This window comes from Corvus moneduloides, chromosome 11, assembly GCF_009650955.1.
Source record: "Corvus moneduloides isolate bCorMon1 chromosome 11, bCorMon1.pri, whole genome shotgun sequence".
In the NCBI taxonomy this organism is placed as follows: domain Eukaryota; kingdom Metazoa; phylum Chordata; class Aves; order Passeriformes; family Corvidae; genus Corvus; species Corvus moneduloides.
In genome coordinates this window covers 17,564,851-17,588,719 of record NC_045486.1, presented here as the reverse complement: position 1 = coordinate 17,588,719, position 23,869 = coordinate 17,564,851, and the positions used below count along the sequence as shown (strand labels likewise).

The window sequence follows — 23,869 nt, the reverse complement described above, 5'->3', positions numbered from 1 at the left end:
TCTGCTCCTAATCTGAAATAGCTGAAAGTCAAAACTGTTTTAAAATAGGAAATTAAAAGCTTCCTAGAAGTGAGTGGCACTGTAACAGCATTACGTAGAAAACACTATTTTCTTTGGAAGATATTAAGTGAAGAAGTTGTATAAAATAATTGCTGAGGGGTTTTTATTTGGGTTGTTTGGGGCTTTCTTTTTTGGATAAAACAGCCTCTGAGGAAGGGTTTTCATTCACTTTCCTGAATTTTACATGCTGCTTACCTGCTGAACATTACATGCTGTTTCTCCCTCTACAGTTACATCACAACACAACCAAAATTATCTGTATTAGTCCTACTAACAGAGAATCCAAACACAATTAAGTTGTAACATGCATCAGTGACTTTACAGTTCGTTAATGGCACAATTCACATTTCCAAAACAACTTCAACTTCATTAGGTACCAACAGGACTGTACAAGTGACTAATCATGACAGAATTTGGAACTCACTCCAGTGAAGGGATTATACTACTTTACCTGAAAATCCAAATATTTTTATTCAAATGCACATCATGTTTTTAAGGAGCACTGACATAAAACAGGGATGGTCTTAATGCTCAAGGATTAATTTTGCTTAAATTAACTTATGCACTGGTCTCCCTCCTCTCTGCCCTTTTTTAGTGAGCTCAAAAAGTCTTTGTAGCAGGGCAAAGATGTTTATTATCTATGCAACCACTAAACCCAGACTTTTCACTTAGGTATTCTTCATCTGCAGATCTGCTGAAAGAATCAAATAGTGGCTCTCATGGACTTTCTGGGCTCACAGAACCTTCCAAGAGTAACACTGTGTTAGTTTATTAATTGAACTGAAAATGTATCAAAGCATGCCACTGCTTAGGGTACTCAGGCTACCAGAGACACAGTGCTGGTGGTCAGGGTGCAAATGAAGAAGACATTTAGATTACAACACCATTTTAAACAAGAAAACATGGAAGAGTAAAGAATAAAAACATTTTCTCTTCTTTCCCTCCCACAGTGAAAACTCAGAGCAATCTTCCACAGAATTTCTTACCATTTTATAGAGGTCTGAAACACTGATCTGATCTGAATCCACAACCTCAAAGTCCTTCCGAGGAACTAAGTCAAGGCCCAAATGTCTGGAAGAGAAGGAAGGAGCAGTGTCAGGGTGGTACATGAAGGTTCACCAGCACCTCCTGCATGTGCCTCCTCCATGGCAGGGACATGGAAATAGTCATCTATTCCAGTCTGACTGCAATTGTTAACCATTAAACATGTAACCCTTCTAAAGAAAATTTAATGCAAATATCAAAAAATCCCTCTACAAACTTGTTACTTTTTGTTCCCTGACTTCAGTGGAGCTCTGGCAATTAATGCAGGGGAAGCTTTTGGCCAGTATGTTGGTGCAGTACCCCAAAAAAGTTAATTTTGTACATGGAAATGTAGCAGGTAAAGAAAGTTCGTACTCAGGTTTCTGCTGCAGTATTTGAGTAAGATCCTCCACTACATAATGAAAAAGTTCCATTAATAGCCCTGTTCAAACGTGCCAACAGATCCTGAGCCTTGGGAAGCTGCTTTGATATTCCTGGTGTTCATAAAACTTCACCCCCAACTTTATTACTGTGGAAACATAGTATTTTTTTAAATAACAAACAATAACTGCAATAACAATAATCTTAATCTCTATTTGTAACACACACAACATATTTTTAATCATTCTGAACAGAATTAATATTTTGGTTCAAATCAAATACATAAACTGATAAAAAAAGAATACCAATGCAAAGATGACTGGTTAAAGAATTCAGCTGTAAAGAAGGCAGTGCAGGTCATGGCTTCACATGAGTAGCAGACAGAATAAGATATTCTTCATCCAGACAAATAAATGACAACTGTTAATGATTAATTAATAACTGTAGACTGCAGAACATGACAACCTTAAAAGTGACAAAACTCAAGTTTTGCTCCATAGATCTTCAGTTTCTGAGGCAGAGAGAGTTCTGAGCATTACAATAAAAAGGTACACTAAACACACATTAGGAGTAAATTTGAAAAAAAAACCAACACATGAATTAACTATTTTCCTGCTTCTGCCTTATGTAACTTTGATACTTCACTTCTAGACATTTTCTATTGAAATTCTTGATAGTCTTAAAAAAAAAAACAACAACAACTTCAGAAGAGGTGCCCTCACCAACTACCTTGGCACTCCTTTTGTAATGAACTATAAAAGAAAAGCAAAAGTCAATTTAATTTTGTAATCAGAGAGGGAAACATTCTGCACAGACTTGTTCCTGATGGCAAATGAAAAATTTTATTGAGAAAAACCTCTCTGGTACTGCAGAGTAATTGTGTGGAGCAATAACAGAAGGCTCCAGGCAATCCAGTGTCTCTTTCTGAGCAATTGGCTTAAAACAACAGCCAGGGAGAAGCAGCTCACCAGGAGGAAGCTCAGCTACCTTTGCTCACCACGGTGCTTTTAAACGTTACCCAGAAGTTTCCAAACTCCGTAATTCTTTTTTGAAACTCAGCCTAATCAGGTCTTCCTTCTTTATTTATATCCCTAAGCCATCACACCTCAAAAATATAGCTCAGCCCTGTTCACTTGTCCTGGCAGCACTGTATGGTCACTGAAACATCCTACTGAGAAACTGGAATTTCCAGTTTCTCAGTTCTTTGCCAAAATCAATTATCTTTTCAGTGGAAAAAAGGGAACAGCTTTCCTTCTTCAATGCAGTTTCATGTCAAATACCAAATTCTAAGTTCTGCCACATTGTGAAAGTGATGGTTTCACACTTTGTTTTGATTAAACCTATCAAACACAAGTTATCTGTGGCCCAGGACCAGTATCTGAAAGCTGCAGCTGCAAAAATGAAAATGACTATCTATTTACCAAATGAAAAAGATTAAAATAAGGCCACACTAGGTAATCCTTACCTGCAGCTGCCAGCTGAGCCTCCTTATCACACAAAGTCAAAAAATATAATACCAAAAAAAGGTAAAATCAGTAAGAGATCACTGCAAAGGTTTTTTTTAAAAAATGTTAATGCTCATCAAATTCATTCACAGAAGCTTTTCTGAAAGTGAGTATCTAAACAACCTCCAAAATACCCTGTCATTCACGTGTGTGCACACTCCCACCCCTGAAGTACATTGATAAAGGAGGGATTTCCCCTCAGCACACAGATATTGAACAAATTATTCCCCACTAACATTATCAAAGCCACTTGTGTGTGCACTGCAGTTCCAGGGCAGTCACAGAGCTCTGTTAAAGTTGCCCAGGAACACCTGGCCAAGCCAATCCCAGCCTGACAAGGTTCTGTTCACATCATTTCAGCTCTCTGGAGAGCTGGGGTGAAGCAGTGCCTGCACTCATTACTCAGAACGTGACAAGTGTATTATCTTCTGCTTAATAATGTTCAACACAACTGCAGCAGCATCCCTGTGAAACTTATCTAATACCCTATTTTTAGTTAAATCCCTTAACACCGTGGATTTTCAGCCCAGAAGATTCTCATTCTCTAATACTATGTTAATCCTGCACAACACTTGCTCCCAGCAAATAAGGGTGTCTTGGCTGGAGCACAAACATGCAGCCATTTACTGGTGGAAGGTGGAAGTTCAGGTTTGTACACTCAATTTGTATCAATAATTTTTTTGCCTGTGAAGGACTGACAACATAATGTTTGAGATGGCAATGACAGTCAGTGGCCCACTTTCCCTCTCAATTATCAAACACTGGGGGAATAGAAGAGCCCCAGCTGCCAGGCAGTATTTCTCCAAAACAGAGCATGCAAAAAATTACATAATGTGCTGGTTTGTTTATTTGACAGTTCCTGTCTGCACAATACTTTCTTTTACAAGCAAATTCTTGTGCTCTTTTATTCTGCCTTCACACTGAACTGCCCTTCAAAATTATTTCCCAAGTATACCTACAAAATATCACCAAGCCTATCAATTACCTCTTGACTGCATCTGTTTGGGATACCTCCAGCTGGCATTTAGGCATTCTTCCTCTTCTACATAAAGGTCTTCACAATTTTCCTTTCTTTGGGGGAAAATAATTTTTAAAATCCACCACCTAAAATCTCTAGATAATTTTCTCTCAAGTAATATGAAATCCAGCCAATTGACAAAAAATACAGGGTTTTTTAATACTGAAAGGGATGAACACACAACTCAAGGTTAACTAGGCTTCTAGAAAAAAACAGCTTGGTTTTAATGGTAATTTTGAAGAATATTCCTAATTTCTAGTATGTCCATATATTTACAATACAAACAGCACAGCATTTAGAATCCGTAAAACCACAAGTCAGGATAACTCTTCCTAGAAGAGCCTTGCAGAAATATTTCATTTTACTTTGAAAAAAACCCCAAAAAACTCTCAGATGCAAACTCAATCTTGAAGAACAAATTGGGAGAGCTCATCACATCTCTGGAGGGTGCACGATCTCATCTCCTTTGCTCCAAAAATGTCCACTTTCCCTCAACCTTTTCATCTTTAATTCTACAGGCATCAATTTTTCTTGTATTCCTTCTCTCAGTATATCAAAGCCTCATTCAATATCATTCGTATTTCTCTTACACAAATAAAGATGGTGAAGGGAAAGAAAATGATCCTAGCAGTGATTCACATAAACTACATACAGACTTTAAAACAGACTTTGATGGAAATACAATACAGAAATCCATGGAAAATCAAATACATGAAAAAAACATGTTTGTCAAAATGAGACTCTAATAATACAACCTGATACTTTTCTTTGATGGAATTAAGTTATTTTATGTTAAAAACTGCAGGGGCTGCCATCTATACAGAAATTAATAAAGTACTGATGTAATGCTACACAGGAAATTATTTCTTAAAATGAAGATGATGAGATGAAGGTAAAGAATCTTAGGATAAAAGGGAATTGTAGCAAATACTTCGGAGCATGGCAGTATCAGGCTACAGAGAAAGGTTTTTCAGCTTTTCCTCAAAGATTGACATTCAGGAAAGTTTCTTAGACCTTTAATCCCAACTCAATCATTACTCCAAGCCTATTCAGGAAAGATGCTGTACATTTAGACAGAAATGGCAGCTGCTCTTCCTGCAACCTTCTTAAAGGCATTTCTTTATGGTTAAGTTGGTCTCTCCCATTTTGATCTCCTTTGATACAATGCCAACTACTGCAATAAAACTGCCTTTAATTCTCAAAACAGGTATCATCTGTACTTTTAAATCATATATCCACATGCATTTTACCAACTTTAAGCTAATTGTTGCAACACTACCAAAAAGTCATTCTAATTCCTTTTATGTCAAGAAAATATGACAAGAGGGTAAATCACTCCAAGCCCCAAAATAATCTGATAGTGTGAGCACTGAAATGTAGGGCTTTTTGAAATTTAAGACTGTGCTGACTTCACTGGATCACAAAATTCCCCTCCACAGTTATGGATGTCAGTAGTTAGCAGGTACTAACATTGCAACTGCTACTGGCTTTCCAACTGCAATTGTGAGGTAGGAGAAAAACCATGACTTTAAACGTGTGTTACATTTTCTTTGCATGACAGTGTGAAAGATTTATTGCTAATATTTTCCCTTTGTTTTTCATTTTAAACACTCATTTGTACCTCTTGGCTACCTGTGGATCTTTCTGTGTAGAATTTATGGCAACTACTTGGAAGATTTCTTTTAATGCAATGATTTTAATAACATTTTATGGGGAAAAGGAATAACCTTTGACTAAAAAGTAATACAAGCCTACAAACTCATCTTGTTTATGGCTTTTATCTGTCAAAAATATGAAGGTATTGGTGGCTCCCCCTCTTTACTCTGTTTCTGACCCTAAACACAGAGTATCTATACCACATTTATAGGGAAGGAAGTGTCTTCCCTAAGTATGAAAGGAAACCTGGATGCTTTCTGGTAATCTGACAGGTGCTACATTAATCTGAAAGAATCATCCTGGAGATCAGGTGAAATGACCTCTGATTTTCAAGCTGAATTACTTTGAAGAAAGCTTTATCTGCCTTTCTGGCACACAAGGTATTGCACATACTGCTGCAATTAGCTTTTGGCACTGAAGCAGAAGCAGAGGATTCACATTTCAAATAGAAGATCTGTCAGGCAGATTCCTTCATCTGTTTTTGATGCAAAAGTCTCTACAATGAAACAGCTTTTCATCAGCAAAAAAAGTTGCATTCTGGTTTCTCATTCTAAGCAATAGTAAAAGTTGAAAAACTTATCCATTCATGTAGAAGCAGAAACCTAAACAAAAATTCTAAAATCAAGTATCTATTTTACTTGAAACATGACAGAAAATGAGATGAAGAACTGAAGAGTCCACTTCATAACATGATTTAAATGAGATGATAAATAGCAGATTTCAGCTTTATAACATTTATAACAACTTTTTGCTTGTTATTTACAGACCATTGGACACTTCCAATAGCATTTCAGACTTCCACATATTAATATTATGGCCAATTGTATCAGAGTGAAACATTTTTAGAAAGCAGAAGTATTTGCAGCATTCTGTATAAAACGCAGCAAGATATGCAGGAAAGAAAGCAGTAGATGAGATTTTGGTTGTGCAAAAATACACAGAGAGATGCTTAAAAGTGCAAGTCTAAAACCAGCAAGATGCTCATCTGAAAGTAGCAAATTCTGATTGGGAAACACAAAATCCTCTGCAGCAGCAGTATCAGCCCTGCATGTGAGCAAACCCAAGCTACCTGGGGGTAACTGGAACAAGGAACAAAGCATGAATGAATGAACAAAAGGATGAGTCCAGGATCTTTTTTTGTACAGGGGAGAAAGAATGTGTAAGCAACAGAAAATGGAATTGCTACAGGAAGGGGCAATCAGTATTGTGTTACAAGAATGATTAGCAACAATACAGAGGGTTAGCAGCAATAATAAGTAAAACGGTATTCCCACATTTTAATAGACCAAACTACAGAGCAAAACTTAATATTTACAGTAGGCACACAAAACGAAGCAAATAAAAGGTCTGAAAACAGTCTAAATGACTTCTTTCACAAAAGAAGAAACCTGCAGCTATTCATCCAAGGAGTTTATCTGTCCCTTGATTTCCACCAGCTCCCACCACAACACAAGGGATGAAGACTGAGCCACTGCCAGTGTATTTAAGGGAAAAATTATACCAGTTTAACAAAGAGGAAAAAAAAATCCCTAACTGGTGGTGACAAGAAGTGTGAGTTTCATGTTTGCATCACTCCTTCCCAAAGAATACAATTCATTAATGATCAAGGTCAGGACAAAAGTAGCCTCTCACTAAATAAGCAAGCATGCTACGTATCAGATGTGTGAGATGTGTTCCTGAAAGCTACTTGGCCATGGAGGATCTCTTGTTAAACTGGACTGTCTTGAGTAATTACAGCCCTGCTCAAACTGCAGGTACTCAGTCTTCTCAGACATCATTAATGCACATTAATAACAAGGTTTTTCATTTATTTTATTTGCAAATCTCAAGTATGACAAAACAAGCAATTAACACTATCATAATACTTGAGAAAGGGCAGTACTATGTGAATATGTATATGAAAATCGTTAGTGTTTTTAGCAGATTAACACAGCTGGTCGTAAGTTTTGTGATAAAACTCAGAGAGGGTGGATAGAAGAAAGTGGCAGAACTCTTCCAAAATTCTGTGGAAAAGTGTGTTGTTGCAGAAATACCCTCCAAGTCCCAGATATTTAGATTTAAATACTGTATGTATTTCTGATATCATGCACCTCTTTCTCTAGGGAGTTCAATACCTGTAGTAAGAAGCAAAGAAATTTTTTTTTTCCTAAATAGGCAACCTGAGTAGATGAATATAATGCTGAATATATTTACTGATTTCACTGATGCTTCTCCATAATTGTCATGCATTAGATTTACCTTTATAGTTTTAATTACATTCCTATTTAATGGTTTTACATCAAAAATGGTCTATAGCCACCTCACAGAACAACCTATTCTCTTCACTGCTGCACTGCTGTCTGCTCTCCTCATCTTTTTTTCCTCACAGCATTTTTGCAGCTTCCTGTTGCTAATTTGATCCATAAACTCTGAGCAAAACCAGGCAGGCGTAATGCTCAAAAACAGTCTCTTGGTTCCCATTTACTCTACTGGGAATAAGAATGGAAAATATCTGTAATTCCGCACTGCAGAGCAAAGACTTGATGCAATCTATTGGTCTATGTCCTTCAGAGCTTTCTTTTAACAAGAGAGACATGAAGTGCAGGAAGGGGGCTGCTAAACCTTCATCAGGGCATTCAGGTATGTCCCTCACAGGGGGTTTTGATGTAGGTGACTAAGGAACAGAATCAAACAAACATAGCTTAATGAAAAACATTGGATTTTCTCCTTAGCTGTCAACTTACAGGACTCCTCCCCACTCCCACATGCTCATTAGCATTAATCCCACTCCCAGTGGAAAAGCAGTTGCTGTTTGTCTGAGAGTGTCACATGTGTGTCATGCACAACTTACCTGCCTGATCCACATCTCAGGACACACAAGTCTGGCCAAGGGCTGTTTTTTGTCTAATAGCAATTTATTACCATTTCTGTGTGAATGAATTGCAGTTGTCTTTGGCTTTAAAAAAACCTCTCCACAAAATCACCATGGAACTGACCAAGGAGAGCCTAAACCCCTGAGGAGCGTCATGATACAAAGTCTAAATATCACAGCCTCAGCTCCAGTGTTCCTGCTAACTGTGAGATTCTCTACTTTTTGCACCAACCATTAAAATACTTCTTCAATGGAAGAAAAATGTGCTTTAAGTACCTCTGAACATATCCTCTCAGGCCTAATATTCTCTAGGTTGGTACCAAGTAAGTAAAGTGACCTAATCCTTTTATAAGTGAGGGGAGCCCTAGGAAAGGGCTACTGGTAAACAGCTCATTCCACAGCGAGAGCAAAACTCACTGCAGAAGGCAATAAATTCACTGTAAAAAGTTATACTTGATTTTCAAATAATCCCAAGTTCTCCCTGTGCACAAATGCTATTGGAAAGAAAACGTTGTGTTGGGTTTTTTTGTTAATAAAAGTTACTTCAGAAGAATTAGAAGAAACAGTACCCAGTACTTACTCATTGCCCCAGTCCAGCCTCACTGTGAGGTGTCTCTTGACCTCTCGCACCTGATCCTGTGTCAGGTGCCCCGAGAGCAGCTGCCTGCGGAGGTCAATGAGCTCATTCATCACATGCCGCAGTTTGTAGAAAAGATCTACCTTATGTTTCTGTAAAGGTACACATTTTTGGGAGCAGGGGGGAGGAGAGAGAGAGAAAAAGAAAGAAGCAGGGAGGGAAAACAGCAGGGGAAAGAAAGAGAGGGGGGGAAAATAAGTTTGGAAAGACAAAGAATGTGAGAAAGAGAGAGAGAAAGAGAGAGATTAATAAGTTACCAAATTTTCATTTAATTACCCTAGAGGAACATCAATCCAGTTTTTATGAGCCTTAAAATATTTACATCAAAAAGTAGTGCAATTCATACTAACTAACTTCTTATTCCTAAGGTTTAGGCTCAATCTGCTAAGAGGCCCATTTTCTGATGGAACCTAATGCTAAATAAGAGGATTGATTCATTAGGCACAGCAGGAATCGTTTACTCCAATCATATAGTAAATGTAAAGTTCTAGATTTAAAGCAATGGAGAGGTGAAAAAGCTTGCTTTCTGTCAGCAGCTAATTGAATGGCTCTGAGCAGTCAGCAACAATGAGCCACCACAACAGAAAAGCACTTTTAAATTATTTGTGATCTTCCAGTTACCAAAATTTAGCCTGGTATGAGGGGTGTGTATGAAAATTCATTATCTAGCACTCTAAAAAGGACTAAAGAAATTAACAATAAAATCCACCAGGAAAACTACTTTGAAAGAGAAAAATTACCATCAATAATATAAACCCCCCACGCCACCACCATCAGTAAGGACAAATACACAGAAAATCCCCCCCAAAAAACTTACACATCTAACACTTGCATCCTTTCCAGAAGACCTGGTATTACTCCATTATGGAAAAAAACCTCTTCTCCAAAACCAAACACCCCCAAACCAGACAAGTGAAAATACTTTTTTCCCCCGAGGAAGTAACTATTTGTGAGTTCCCAAAAAGGAAAGTTTAAGGCCAACAACCAAGGCCACCCATACCATAAGACACCATAAGGATGTGTGTCCAAACTACTCCACTCTGTGCTGGGTCAGGATTGTGTGTCAAAGGGGCTCCTGTCCACACAGTCGGTCTCCAATACTGCATAAAACAACCAAGGGGGATCCCAAGTAGGAAAACAAGATCTCCTGTTGCAGCTGGATGCTGGTTTTTTTAACAACTGAGCTCCATTCCCACCGCTTTGCAAAGCTTGAAATGTTGGAATCTCACTTGGGAAAACACTGAGTAGATGGACTGACACAGAGACTTCATCAGCTGGCACTGCCTTGATCACATCTCTGCTTGCACATGAGTGGGTTATAAAAGCCCTCTAAATGAAGACACCTGCATTTACCAAGATTACATCTGATAGAGGAACATCCACAAAGAGAAGCATAAGTCTTTTCTGTTGCAACACATTATTAGAACAAGTGTTTTTCACTTGTTTACCAAAAATAGCTGAGATGAGATGAAAAAAGAAATTCCACCTACTTGAGTTTGTTTTCCTATAAGACCACTAGATTTGCATGACTTAGGAAAACAGACATCAATACAATCCATTTTGATAAGTATTTTTTTAATTTCCCTGAACCTGATTACACATCTGTTTTGCTGAAGCAGGTTAAGCACAGATGGCATCATCAGTTGTTCCTATCAAAAAATTTTGAGACTAAAAGATGCACAATCTTTCAACTCTGCCTCAACACCGGTTCTGGTCCTGCTTTAAAGAAAGAAAATCCGACATCAGACCTAACAGAAAGACATACATTTCTGGGGCTGAAAATATTTATGCAAGGAAGATAATCATGCACAGCTGATAAGAATGAAATTACTCGATTTTGTTTAGGTTTTATTACTAAACGTTGTCACAAGTACATCCTATATAAGCTGACAATGACAGTAGGTATGGGAAATGTCCATTTTTATATGCTATTTATGTGAACAAGGAAAGGTTGTTAAAACACAAGATGAAAACTGTTGAGTTTGGTAATAACAAAAAAGCAAATTAAGTATATCTAAATAATAAAACAGTTGGGAATTAAATTATCATGAGAATCAGGTCCCAAACCATCATATTCAGACTTCCCAAATAAACCTGCCAAGAGAGCCACTTACTCCTGTAATGATGGTTCACGGTTATCCAAGCATTCAGATCCAGAACTCTGTGCTGGTTAAATTACAGTGTGTTCTGTGGTTATGTTCAAACAGTCATTTTTTACAGAAGTATCAGAAGTACGTATTTAAATACAAATAAAGGAGATTATAGAGCACAAGTGTTTCACCTGCTCTAAACTGAATGCACAAGTACTGAGAGAGAGCTAAACACAGGGTGTCCTTCCAGAAAATCCAAGGCCCATGGCAAGGAAAGGAGGAAGAGAAAGTGGAAAGCCAGCAGAGCTGTGGCTGTGATCTTGGGAAAAATGTTATGAAGAACCATAGATGCAAGATCCATGATACTGAAGGAATACACTCATGAGAGAGAAAGGAGAGCTAGAACAGAGCTGGAAGTGGCTTAATTCCAGGCTTGCAGGCAGAAGGGATTTTGAAGCAGTCGAAAACCAGTTTATAATATCCCTCCTCACACTACACAAGCCCAGGGACTAATGAGCTTCATTTGGGAGAGAAGGAAGGAAGGAAGGAGATGCTCACATTTTAATGACTTCTCTCTTTCAATATTTAAAAAGACCCTTCAAAATTCAACACCAAGCTAAGCTAATCAGGATTCCTACCCCTGTGTAAAGAAAACTGTAAAACAGATGACCCCAGACACCACATTTACAGAAAAAAAATCCTCCTCAGTATTAAAACCCTTCAGTTTTAGTAAGAGTAGCATCATAAACAAACCTGAAACTTTATCATGCTGTTAGTAGTTAAATAAAAGATATGCAAGTCAGTTTGATGTGTAAGCATTCATTCTATTCAATTCACAGTAAATTTTCATACAACCTCTAACCCCTCATTTTTCAGCTGGCTTTATCACAAGCTCCCAAGCAAGGAGCACTTTATCAGTCCATCTAGAATGATCTGCTGTGTGCATTTATAAACATATTTGGCAAATCTGGAATACAAAAGTAAGTATTTTTGCAGAACTTTTATCGTATTAATTAAAATGAGTCACAGACAAAGAACCTGAATGGGCTTAATGAATTGGGGCTCTCCTCACATGCAGCACAAGTCCTCTAACACGTCTTGTTGCCTCCTTTTACTATCCCCAGACACAAAAACATTTGCTGTATTTCTTTGATCTGTTATAACTAACAAGTCACGCTAATCAATCTTTGGATAATCTTCAGATGTGCAGCTATGCATCAAAAAGTGGAATTCTGGCAGTACATTTTTTTCTTTTAATGACTCCGTATTAACTCTGTGGAGTTCAAAAGCCAAAAGATGGGTTTGGTGTGGAGCTTCCCTCACCTGGCCCCTCTCTCAATCCCTCTCTCCAACAGGCCAGGCAGGGGAGGAAATGACAATATTTGTGGATTGGAATAAAGACAGAGAGCCTGCTCACCAACAGCCATCCCAGCAAAAGAGACCTCCCTTGGGGGAATTTACTTATTGTCAATTAAAATAGAGTTGGGTGGTGAGATCCAAAGACACAAAAAACTCTTGTCCTCAACCACCCTCTTCCCAAGCCCAACATTTTTTCCCTTTACTCCCAACTCCTCCATCCTTCACGGAATCACTTCCTCCCCACACTGGCAGGAGAATGGAGGGGTCAGTCCATGGCAGCTCCTCCTCACACTTTTCCCCTGTGCCAGGGTGGGTTCTGCCCATGTGGATCCCCGTGTGGATCCCTGCTCCATCACCAGTTCACCTCCCCCTGCTCAGCTCCAGTGTCTGTGGGGCTGTTTCTCCACTTTCCCCCTCATCTCCCTGCCCCAAAGGTGCTGCCAGAGGCCCCCCACAGCTGGGCTGAGCCCTGTGGAAGAAGCTGGAATTGGCCTCTTCCCTCAGCACCATCCCCAGAGCCAACACCTGGCACAGGGGCTCGGGGTCCTGACCAGCCCACCTGGGCCATAAACCCAACACACCCGAGCACAACACAGGCCCTGCTTCCGTGCAATTCCCTCAGGCTGCCTCTGTCATCTCTAAATAAATGCCACATAATAGGAAAATACATAACAGACTGGTACATTACAGAAGATGACCTATTTATAATCATTTTGTTACCATGACTTCATTTACCACCACTGTAAAGTCAGGATTTTGTCTCTCTCAAGAGCAGTCCCTTAAGACATTTCCTATAAAACTGCCTTAGGCTGTAATGAGGGAGAAGGGCACAAAAAATTATTTTCCTTATAAAAGCAAGTGAGTAGCTTTTCCCAGGTTCCTTATTATGGATTTTGGTATCTACATTAGATATTAAAGCCTGCAAGCACCATCAGTACATGAAAGGAAATACTCAAATTAGAAACAACACAAAAATCCTGCCTTTCTTCCCAGTTTTGCCTGGATTTTTTAAATTAAGCAAATTATATTAAAACTCTGCTGGAATTTAAAGATCTGTGCAATATTTATAGTTTAGTCTAACTCAAAATCTGTAATATTACCATGCAAACCTTAAACATCACCTATCAAATTAGAGAGTATTCATCAAGTGCCTGTTGATGAATAAAGGTCAGACTATAGGTCAATACAAAGATGTCTCAAAAACAAAGAAACGAACTGAAGAGCAAGAAATTTGTGTGGGAGATGTGGATGGTACAGAGGTGTCCTGACTGGCACCCACAGAAAAAGCAATTTGAGAACACAATTAATACTTGCACATATTCATCAGTTCTCCATATGTGCCTAGACAGCTGGTCCTCTTGGATTACAGAGCTAAAATGGACTGCAAAAACAGTTAAAAAATACAGACAACAAAAAAAGGAAAATAACATCAAGCAAGAATAAAGTTAATAAATTATAACTTCTCCTAAGTAAAACTACAAAGTCCATTTATCAAGGGTTGAGGTACCATCCTGGGGTTTTCACAAGAGGCTGGGTTTGAGCTCGTCCCTCTCTCACAGGGCACCATTGAACACCCAGAGAGTCACTGGATCATAGAAATGTTAAGGCTGGAAAAGACCTCTGAGATCATCAAGTCCAATAAACAACATTAGTCTTTCAAATCAAGTAACAGACTGAGAAAGGCATCTCTGTTTAGGTTTATTTTCATTCTTCTATCCTGAAAATCTCTATTTATTAGTTCTCAATTTATTCATAAGTATGCATTATCACGAATTGTATTTATTTTTGTCTTATGAATATTCATAGCTTTTAGTTTCACACAGAAATTATTTACTCCAATAAAAATCTATTTAAATTGATTCTCTACTGTATTCACAGAGGGCATTTCAATTTACAGTGTGTAATAAAGCACAGTAAATCAGAGTGACAGAAAAAGTAAGCTCTTCAGACTTTTGCCATTTAAAACGAGTAAAGTAGCCTAAAATACTGACATGTGACAAGGGAGGAACTTAAGCAGTAAAAAGAATGATGTAACATCAATAAAGAAAGCAAAAGCAGAGAAAAAACAACAAAACAAAGCCTGTACAAGATAAGCAGAGATGTTGCTACAAGATTTTCCTTTATATTAGATTAAATAACATGCCTGAATTACCATTTATCATACTTCAGGAGTACAGTCATTTTTTTCTAGATATATTATGTCCTTATGCTTCTTCCAAAGAGCTCAAAAGCTGAAAGACATATTGAATTTACATCAGTAACTTCACAAAAAGGTTCCTTGCACTCTTGGCAACAATCCAAGGAGAAACCAACAATTCCGCCTTACCCTGAGCTGCAAAATAAAACGAAATTCTCAAAAGAATGAAGCCTGGAATATGAAGGCCTAAATCACAGAGAAGCTGATTGGATACAGGCACCTCACACTAGCAGTGGATATGCAAACTTCTCACCTGTCCTTATTCCCCCTGTTTCTCCTACATGTACTAGAAATTTCATTTGTGCAGCGCTTGTGCTGACCTACCCCTCTCCTGAGGAGCATTAATATGCTTTACCAGAAACCCTTGTGCAGCAAAGCAACAACTGGATTGCCTCCAAAATAATTTCAGAACTCCACTGGATTGGATTGCACATTAAAAAAAAAATTAAATGCATTCAAATTCTTTATGATAAACAGAAAACAATTGTTTGTTCTGCTCCAAAACCAAAATGGTGTATTTAAATCGAAGCTATCTGCCAACACATCCAAAAACCTGGTGATATCTTCTATTTGTTGCAAACCAAGCCTTTCACAGCTTTAAACCCCATGCAGAGGGAACCCAGGTAGCACTGCAGCAATAGCAGCACTTCGGGTACAACAAGACACAGGAGGAGAAGTCCTCACAATGTTAGCAAAGCTCTTTTGCCTTGAAAAAGGCTATTCTCTTTTCTCAGACCTCTTGTGAAGGACAGTGGGTAATATTTAAATCTGTTGTCACGATGCTCTCCATTTAACAAATCAACCCATCTCAGTTCAGAGCTCTCCGCAGAATATTATGAAGAAAAATGTTTTCACAAAGGGTTAGTCCCAATCTACTGCCTTCTTCAAGAAGAGAAGCTTTCCCTTATTTGTTTCTATCACCTCACAGACCTTAACTGTTTAACTCACACTAAAGTGCAATTCAGACTCTATTTTATTTATAATAACTCAGTACAGTACAAACAACTTCTCCACTCTAAACATCAGTTATGCCACACATGTAAATAGCTCTGAGTACAAGTTATTACACTCCCTGGCAGTCAAGATGTGCATCTTGACTCTCATATCTCTTCCTTATTTACAGCTTCAGATGCCTGGGCTGTCTAATACAGCAACTTGGGACAAGTACAAGATGACAACATTTAACAGTTACAGAAACAAGTTAAAACAAATCTGAGACACTTCTGGTGTCTGACTTTCTGCTATCAGTATTCATATGCTGTTGCTACTCTTAGGCATCATCATCATCAGGAAATGTACTTTGGCCAGCATGAGACAGGTATTCTGGGGCTGAATTAGTGTTGCTTAGCTTTTTTGGTTAACAGAAAAAAATAGGATGCTGAGAAGGGAGATTGGTCTTTTCCAGGAAAAATTTTAAGGGGCTCTGTGGGATAATTACTGTGAGAAGAGGAAAAATTTGGTTCAAGAAATACCCTAAAGTAGCCCCCTGTCTTGAGCCCATCCCCATCCTGGCTGCCAGTGCTGACAGCTGAGGGCTGGAGAAAAACCTGCCTAACGAGATTGTGGCACAGCCTTCAGCTTACCATTGCTTTGTTGAGATTGAATTGAGTTCCTAAATCTTTAGGAGCAACAGCAATATTAACCTCATTTCCTAACATCATCATAAACTTTTAACAAAGCTTAAGGAAGTGGAATTGAAGGGGATAAACTTAGAGGTTTAATTCTTCATTTCTATAATACTGTAAAACAAGTGACATTAACACCCCTTTTCAATCCATATTACATTTATTGAAGTCAGTTCCAAATCCTTTGGATATTAAACGTACTTATTTGTTTTTACGTTGTAAGAACATCTTGTTCTAGATGTTCTTAAATGTAAGAATGTACAATTTAGGATAAATTTCCATTCCGAGGAGAAAGAGATAGGCATGCAAGGCTTCTGCTATCTAATTAAGGATGATTCCCCCCAGTTTTGAATGCCTCCATCATGACACAGACATGTTAGGGCACAATATATGAAGGCATATATTTTGCTTTATCATATTTCTTTAGAAGTATTACTAACAAGACCAGGTAAATTAGCCTTCTGAAAGACAACACACTAAGGAAAGAGGCTTATTTTTCCCATTTTTTTCAGGTCGTGATCCTGCTTTTTGTCCTGCTCCCTCTCCTCAGGATCCTGAGCTCTCCCATCTCAAGGGCACTACTGCTAAGGATGCCTTTGACCTTCACATCCCCAACCTGCCCTCCCCTGTTTGTAAATATGAGGTCCCAGCAGGGAAGAAGCTTTAATAAGCAGAACTAGAATCGGTACCAAATGTTCCCTGCTCTCATCACCACCTTCCATTTTTCTCGTAGACTTGTGTCCCCTATTTACATTAAAACCACAGCCATAATGGCCCTTTCCTTTCCAAAATACATTTGCTGAATCATGTGGGATCTTCCAGAGGGAGAACTGATGGTCTTGAAAAACAGCAAGTGTATTTCTTTCCCCTCGGAAGTTCTGGTCCCACAAAGCTTGGAATATTGGTAAATCCAGCTGGAAGAGGAGCACCTCCAACCTCCTGCTGGAATCTCTGTCCCAGCCATCCGAAACGCCTCCTGCTGGAAGCACTGGGAATGCCAGCAGACCCCACTAATCCTGATGGACTGGAAAAGGGAAAGCTGTGTGGCCTTTACGTGATAAAGATCTAAACCCAGAGGACTTGAGGACGATGCTGCATTTGATACTAACTGGTGCTATTTACCTGTAAGACAAGCAACAAATGAAAATATTCTGCTCTAAAAGAAACTGAAGCAGTATTGGGTAAGTGTGGAAGCCTCTATATTCCATACTTTGAGAAGACTTTTTACTATCATTTAAATGCAAAAGAAATGAAGGCATTCAGAAGAAAGCTTCCTACCCGTAACTAAATGGTTACATTCTTTTGCAAATACAACATATCTCTCCGCAAAAATCAGTATTTTAAGGTTATTTTCTGCATGACAGAGAATTATATTACCTTTCACATCAGTTTTAAAGTAGAGTTAAAAGCTTTTGTTTACACTTTGAATAAACATGATGTATTTATTGAAGTGGTATTAATAAATTATTAACATTCATACTAATTGATAATAGTCATGCTAAGTTAGAACTTGCATGATAAATATCTTTGGAGAAATTCAAACTGATTACAGTATATTACAAGTTCTGTCAGATAAATAGTTTCCCCTTAGCAGTGCCTTACTCTGCCAAATTCTCAAGCTGAAAAATACTTTCTCCCTAAAGCATTTCCATTGCATTTAAATCAAACATCTGCTCTTCCAATGCTATTTACATTCTTAACAGGGAACTTCACATCCAGTGGGGTTCAAGGATATAACCTGATACTTTCACCCTTTTGCCAGCTCCTCTCACACAGTGTCCCACAAGGCACAAAATTAATATTCTCCTTCACACATTGGAGGGCTCTAGAAGGAGCATTACTGCTTTGGACCTGAGAAACACAGCAGTTTTTTAGAGGGAAAAAAAGCTCAGAAGAAGTCCCAGAGTCTGTAGGACTGGGTCACTACGAGTCATCTTGAACATCTCTAACAATTCTTTGTCTCTGTCAGGATCCCTGTAGGTCACGCAACACAACTTCATTATGTTAGAGAAGACTTTGCCAAAAGCCGTTTTAAAGTAGCATTAGGGGCACTTAAAACACTAAGAAAGAAAACCACAAGCAAAATACACAGCATTATTCCCACAAAATATAGAACACAGACCATTATTTGCAAACCAGTTTGATTAGCGCATTTTGTAATTAATGATCCTGGGCATGGTGCCACCATTTGTCCTCCAACAGTTCTGTGAATCCCTAAAGAAAATTACTGACTGGATTTCCGTAGTTTTCCAACTAAACTGTCTAATGGAGATTCAAAACATTTCAACTATGCTTCTCACAGACAGGTTGCAGTAATCTTCACTCCTCTAAAAGAGACAATTTCAGCTTCAAAGGAACAGGTCTAAGTAAAAAAGTCTATGGGTTTGCAAAATCCAAGACCACTGCCCAGCAGAGTAAAATCCTTTACAAAAGGAATGGTAGCACATTTACCCAGCAATTTAAATAGAGATTGATCCATTTCTACTACTCCACACAGATATTTAGCACAACTCCAAACCTTCCTGGAAGCCCAAATTTGTCTATATAAAATAAATATATAAAATAATAACTTGGCAGAGTTCAGAAAACAACATAACTGTTTTCTAAGAATAAGACCAAGATGCAGTGAAATTATGTATATCTTACTTGTAAGCTCAGGATTCTTTGGAAGGGAAGCTGATCACCCAAATTATCTTCTAACTCAAAAAATCTACAGATTTCAAAGTTTTCTGTGTCTGTTGTGCATTACAATGCAGTTATTTCTGTTCAAACACCAAATACAAAACATAAAACTGAGGATATGAAAATCAGAATTCCCTTACATATGAGGATTTTTTCATTACTGAAGTAATGATTCTTTATGGCTCTTTCAGCTATTTCAGTATTTGCAAACTCCTGTTGATTTATCAATGGTTTTAACAGCAATGCTCAATGGTGGCTCAGACACATTTTATGCCTCCCACCATTATTACAAAAAAAATAAAGGTAAATAAATGCAGGAGCCCCAGCTCTTGTTTCTGCAAACCCTCTCTGATGCTCCTAATTTGGAGCATGACAGGAGGAGACATGAAGTGCAGAATAAAGGGATACACACACTTGAACCAGCAGCTGTTACCAGTGACTAAATAGCTGTCCTCTCCCTTGCTCAAGTCTGGATGTTGGTGCTTACCCATGATGAACAAAAGGTTTTTAAAGAGGAAGCTCCAAAGAATATCAGTTGTGGCAATGATCAGCACCATTTGCCTGGAGCCTCGATCTCAGAGGGGTCACGGACACAAAACTTGTGAGAATTGGGATATTTGGGAACCCAGTTCAAACATTTCTGAACACTGCAGGCTGTGGTGTCTGTGCTCAGGTGCAGAGATCCCGATGTTTTAGGGATGATGGCTCCAGAGAACAAATAACAAATGGAATTGCACCGTATGATCTACTCAGATACTCCATGACAAGACAGTTTGGGTTCCAGAAATACTGTTAGGAAGAGCCAGATCCATCAAAGTAAGATTTATATGAACAAGTAATTTCTTCTGCAGCTCCACATATGGCCTCAGGAAAAATACTGGGAAAATAATAACTGATTCAAATGCAAGCTAAGCTACTTCACCCCATGAAAGAACATGTGAAGCTGAGGAGCTTTAAGCACTGCCACTGAGCTGATAGCCATCCCATAATACAGCAGGACTGAAAACAATTTAGCAGTTAAACAAAAAGCACAAAAAAGAAAAGCAGAGTGCAGCAAATACGATGTAAATTATAAATAAAGCCTGTTTTTAAATATTTGCTTTCACTCATTCTGTAAAATATTCAAGTTTTTGGTAAATAAAAAAAATAGTTCAAAGATGAGAGGCAGAAATACAAACAACAAGCTAAGAGAAAACAGGTAAAACTCCCAGTATAAAGAATTAATTCCAACCTCTTCAATTTAAAAATATTTGTTCCATGTATGTGACAAAACCAGTGCAAATATTTGTAAAGGACCAGTGGCTGGCAGCTGTTAAAACTTTAGATTTTAAACAAAGATCCCAACAACACCAGAACAAAAACATGTTTTTCAACTCTGGGCATCTCATTATTCTAAAAAACAGTATCAAAGCATTCCTGTTAGTGTGGAAGTGCAGGTAGTTCCTGAGCTTTAGTCCATCTATTTTAAATAGGGTCACCTTCTAAGGTGGAAGCTGGGTGTTTTCACCAGGGCTTAGGATGCTCCACAGACTAAAGCCAAATGGAAAGGAAGCAAAAGATCACTGCACAGGAAGAATGGTTAAAAGCTCCAGTTAATAAATGACAGCCAAGCAGTGTCAGCAGCATTATTTGCTGCCCAGCACGGCTGGCAGAGCAGTGCCCTCCAGGACACAGCTGATTCCCAAATGCTAAACCTGCCTGTAAGGCAAAGGAACCGGCTCCTGACTCATGCTGACACCTTTACCAGGCAACTGAACCATTTCTGGTGATCTCCCACTCAAAGATATCCAAAATATCTGCTGTTCCCTACAGTGTTTGAAACGTAAGACAGCAAAAAAAAAAAAAAAAAAAAGGTATTGAATGCCAGTCTTTTCCACAGTTTCTATATAAATAGCCAAAAAGCATGTCCTCACCAAGGAGATCAGTCATCAAAAACCACAAAGAATGTGTTTAAAGGGGTACAAGAATTACCACATCATCTCAAAGGCATCACTAGACAAAGACTCCTAAAAAACCATTAGACTTTTGCATACAATTCTCTTGCCTGAAAGAATATAAAACACATCCATACAGCACATCCACTACCTCATAGCATGGTTTTTTGTATTTTAGTAATGCTGGTTTTCAACACAGCTGGTCCTGACTAAACAGATTTAAAGATTCATCCATTCCAAGACTATAAAGGATTATTGTGATTATCTAGTCTGACTTCCTGCAGGGCACATGCCATAGAAACCTGCTCACAGATTGCTGCAACATACTTCCTCTAGGATAATGGGGCAACAAATCATTTAAAATACAATCCAGCCTTGTTTTAAAGATATCAGTAATAAAGAAACAACTGCTTTCCTTGATTAATTTATTGCTAATCACCCTAATTATTAAAAAGTGCCTGCAATTCTATTCCAAATTTGCATGGCTTTGCTTTGTCAATACTGGGCTTTGTCCTATTTTTTTTTCCTTTGAGAGAACTGACAGATTGTTGACAGATTACCTCAATTATCAATTATCTACCTGCAACTCTCCTCCACGTACCCATTTATAAGTCACAATAGGCTGACTCCTCACTCAACTTCTGCAGTTTGTCTGAGCAAATGTGCAAAGTAATTTTTTCACTCTGTCAGGCTTCTGCTGGAACATTATTCTCACTTTTATTTATTTAATTATCTCTCTATTTTTATGTATTATACATCAAGAAGATGTGGATAAACAGGCAATTCTTTCAAGCGATAGTGAAACTATCCAGAAAACATGATATTTTTTAAAGGTTGGATTTGACTCTGACTTCTTAGTCTAGAAATGACAAGAATTACAAAAATAATTTAAATCAAAAACTTGCAGGAAAGAGAAATGGAATGATCTCTTACCCTTGTTCATCCAAATAGGATAAGGATTAACAAGCAGGGGGAAAGACTGAGCACAGCCTTCAGACAAAAACTGTTAACACATATGGGCCAAAAAAATACTGAATTTTCGAGAGGCTGCAAAATATCCACTGCTGCAGATATTTTTTTTTTTTTAACAGGCAACACCAGCACATGTTGAAAATGCCATAGCTGGACATTAACTTGGTGTAAAGGACTCAGATGGATGAGATTGCCTGGAGATCCACTCCAGGTTCCCCCTCCTAGGACTCCTTGCCATCGTGGATCACCTCGGAATCTTTCTGGCTGTTCCCCATCTATTCTGAAGAGGACACGGCAGAATCAGTAGCAGCTGCCCAGCAATCACCTCATTAATTTATAAAGAGAATTTTTCATTTATTCTCCCCCTCTGCCTCTCCAGATGCCCCCCTGCCTAGAAAGGCAAGACTTCTTATCCTCTTAGCTGTCAAAACCAAGGAAGAGGCTGATGTTGGATTGGTTTGCCACAACAATGTTTCATCATGTTAAGTGTCACTGCACCTCAGGACACAAACACCATCTGTGGGTCCTTTCTATATTTGGATGTATTGGAGCCGATGCTGATTAAATGAGCCAAGTATCTGACAGAAACCACACAATTTCTGAACTAATCATTGTTTAACTTCCTATTTCTGCATCATCAGCAATTTCTGTGTGACTGCACTGATTTTTTCTGATTCCTATTAATAAGACTAGTGAATAACAGACTAGAACACATTCCTGCAGGTCCTATTACAAGCAGCAGCACTGAATAAAAATTCTCTGTTTTCAACTGCTTTGTTATCAATTAATCTGTTTTTAAACCACTTAGTAAGTGCTAGATTTAATTCTACACTGTTAATTTCTTTAATCATAGTGTCAAGGGAGGGTTAATTAATAGCATCAGATACTGGAAATTCCAACTAGATAAAAGGAAAATGTTTTTCCCTTGTGGGTGGTCAAAATCTAGAACAGATTTTTTCTAAGAGATGTTGTGGGTTCCTCACAAATATTCAAAACTCAGCTGGACAAGATCCTCAACAACCTGCTCTAATAGGGTCTGCTTTGAGGAGGAGATAGTACTGTAGACCTTCAGAAGTTCCTTCCAATCTATCCAGTTCTGTGATTCTGTCCATGTAAAACTGAAGACACAGCTGTAAAACTCCCTGTGAGCCAGGAGAACATTATTCACCTAATTCTATCTGATTTTTAAAGCTGAAACACCATGATGGAGATAACAAGCACAGCAATAATCAAGTTCCACAATAGAAGAGCCTGCAGTTACAAAAACAGTAACTCTGCCATTAGACTATTACCAATAATATAAAAACTCTTTTTCTTGGTAACCACTCAGTTATGACATTGAAACTTAACACTGTGGCAGCACAGCCCATTTAATCCACCAGAAATTCCTGTCTGAATTGCCTTCTGCTTCACAATATGGATGAAGTCGCACTGTAATCCTTCCTATGGCAGGAGCTAAAAAAATCACATTTCTTCCCTCTATACAGCCACTTATATCCAAGAAAATTCATTTTTTGGTTAGACTGAGTTCAAACTGGTAAAGAGGTTCAACATAATAGGGCAGTGGGGTAGAAGAAATCAGGAAAGGAAAGGTGATGGCTTAGATTATTCAATCCATCCGAAGGTCCTGCCCTAGCCAACTTGAGGACCTCTAGCAAAAGATGCTCCATAAGGCACAGCTCTCTCATTTCCTCTAATAAAATGGAGGAGCTCTGTTAGAAAATGGTGCCACTCACTGCACAGTGATGTTCTCAAAAAAGCAGCTGAGATAGTACCAGTGTTTGCATCAGAAAGTGTAAATGTATAAATGTTAAACACGAAGTATAAATGTTTCAGCTTATTGTCCACATGTAAGAGAATTCTAGCTTTTTTTTTTTTT

General features: G+C 38.3%; 1 protein-coding gene across 1 annotated transcript in view; it reads right to left on the bottom strand.

Annotated features, from left to right (window-relative positions):
• DOCK3 (dedicator of cytokinesis 3) overlaps positions 1–23,869 on the bottom strand; it is a 185,474-nt gene that overhangs the window by 116,033 nt on the left and 45,572 nt on the right. Inside the window, 2 exon segments of the mRNA XM_032121102.1 lie at positions 1,047–1,131; positions 9,075–9,223. Coding sequence (XP_031976993.1) covers positions 1,047–1,131; positions 9,075–9,223 — 234 coding nt within the window.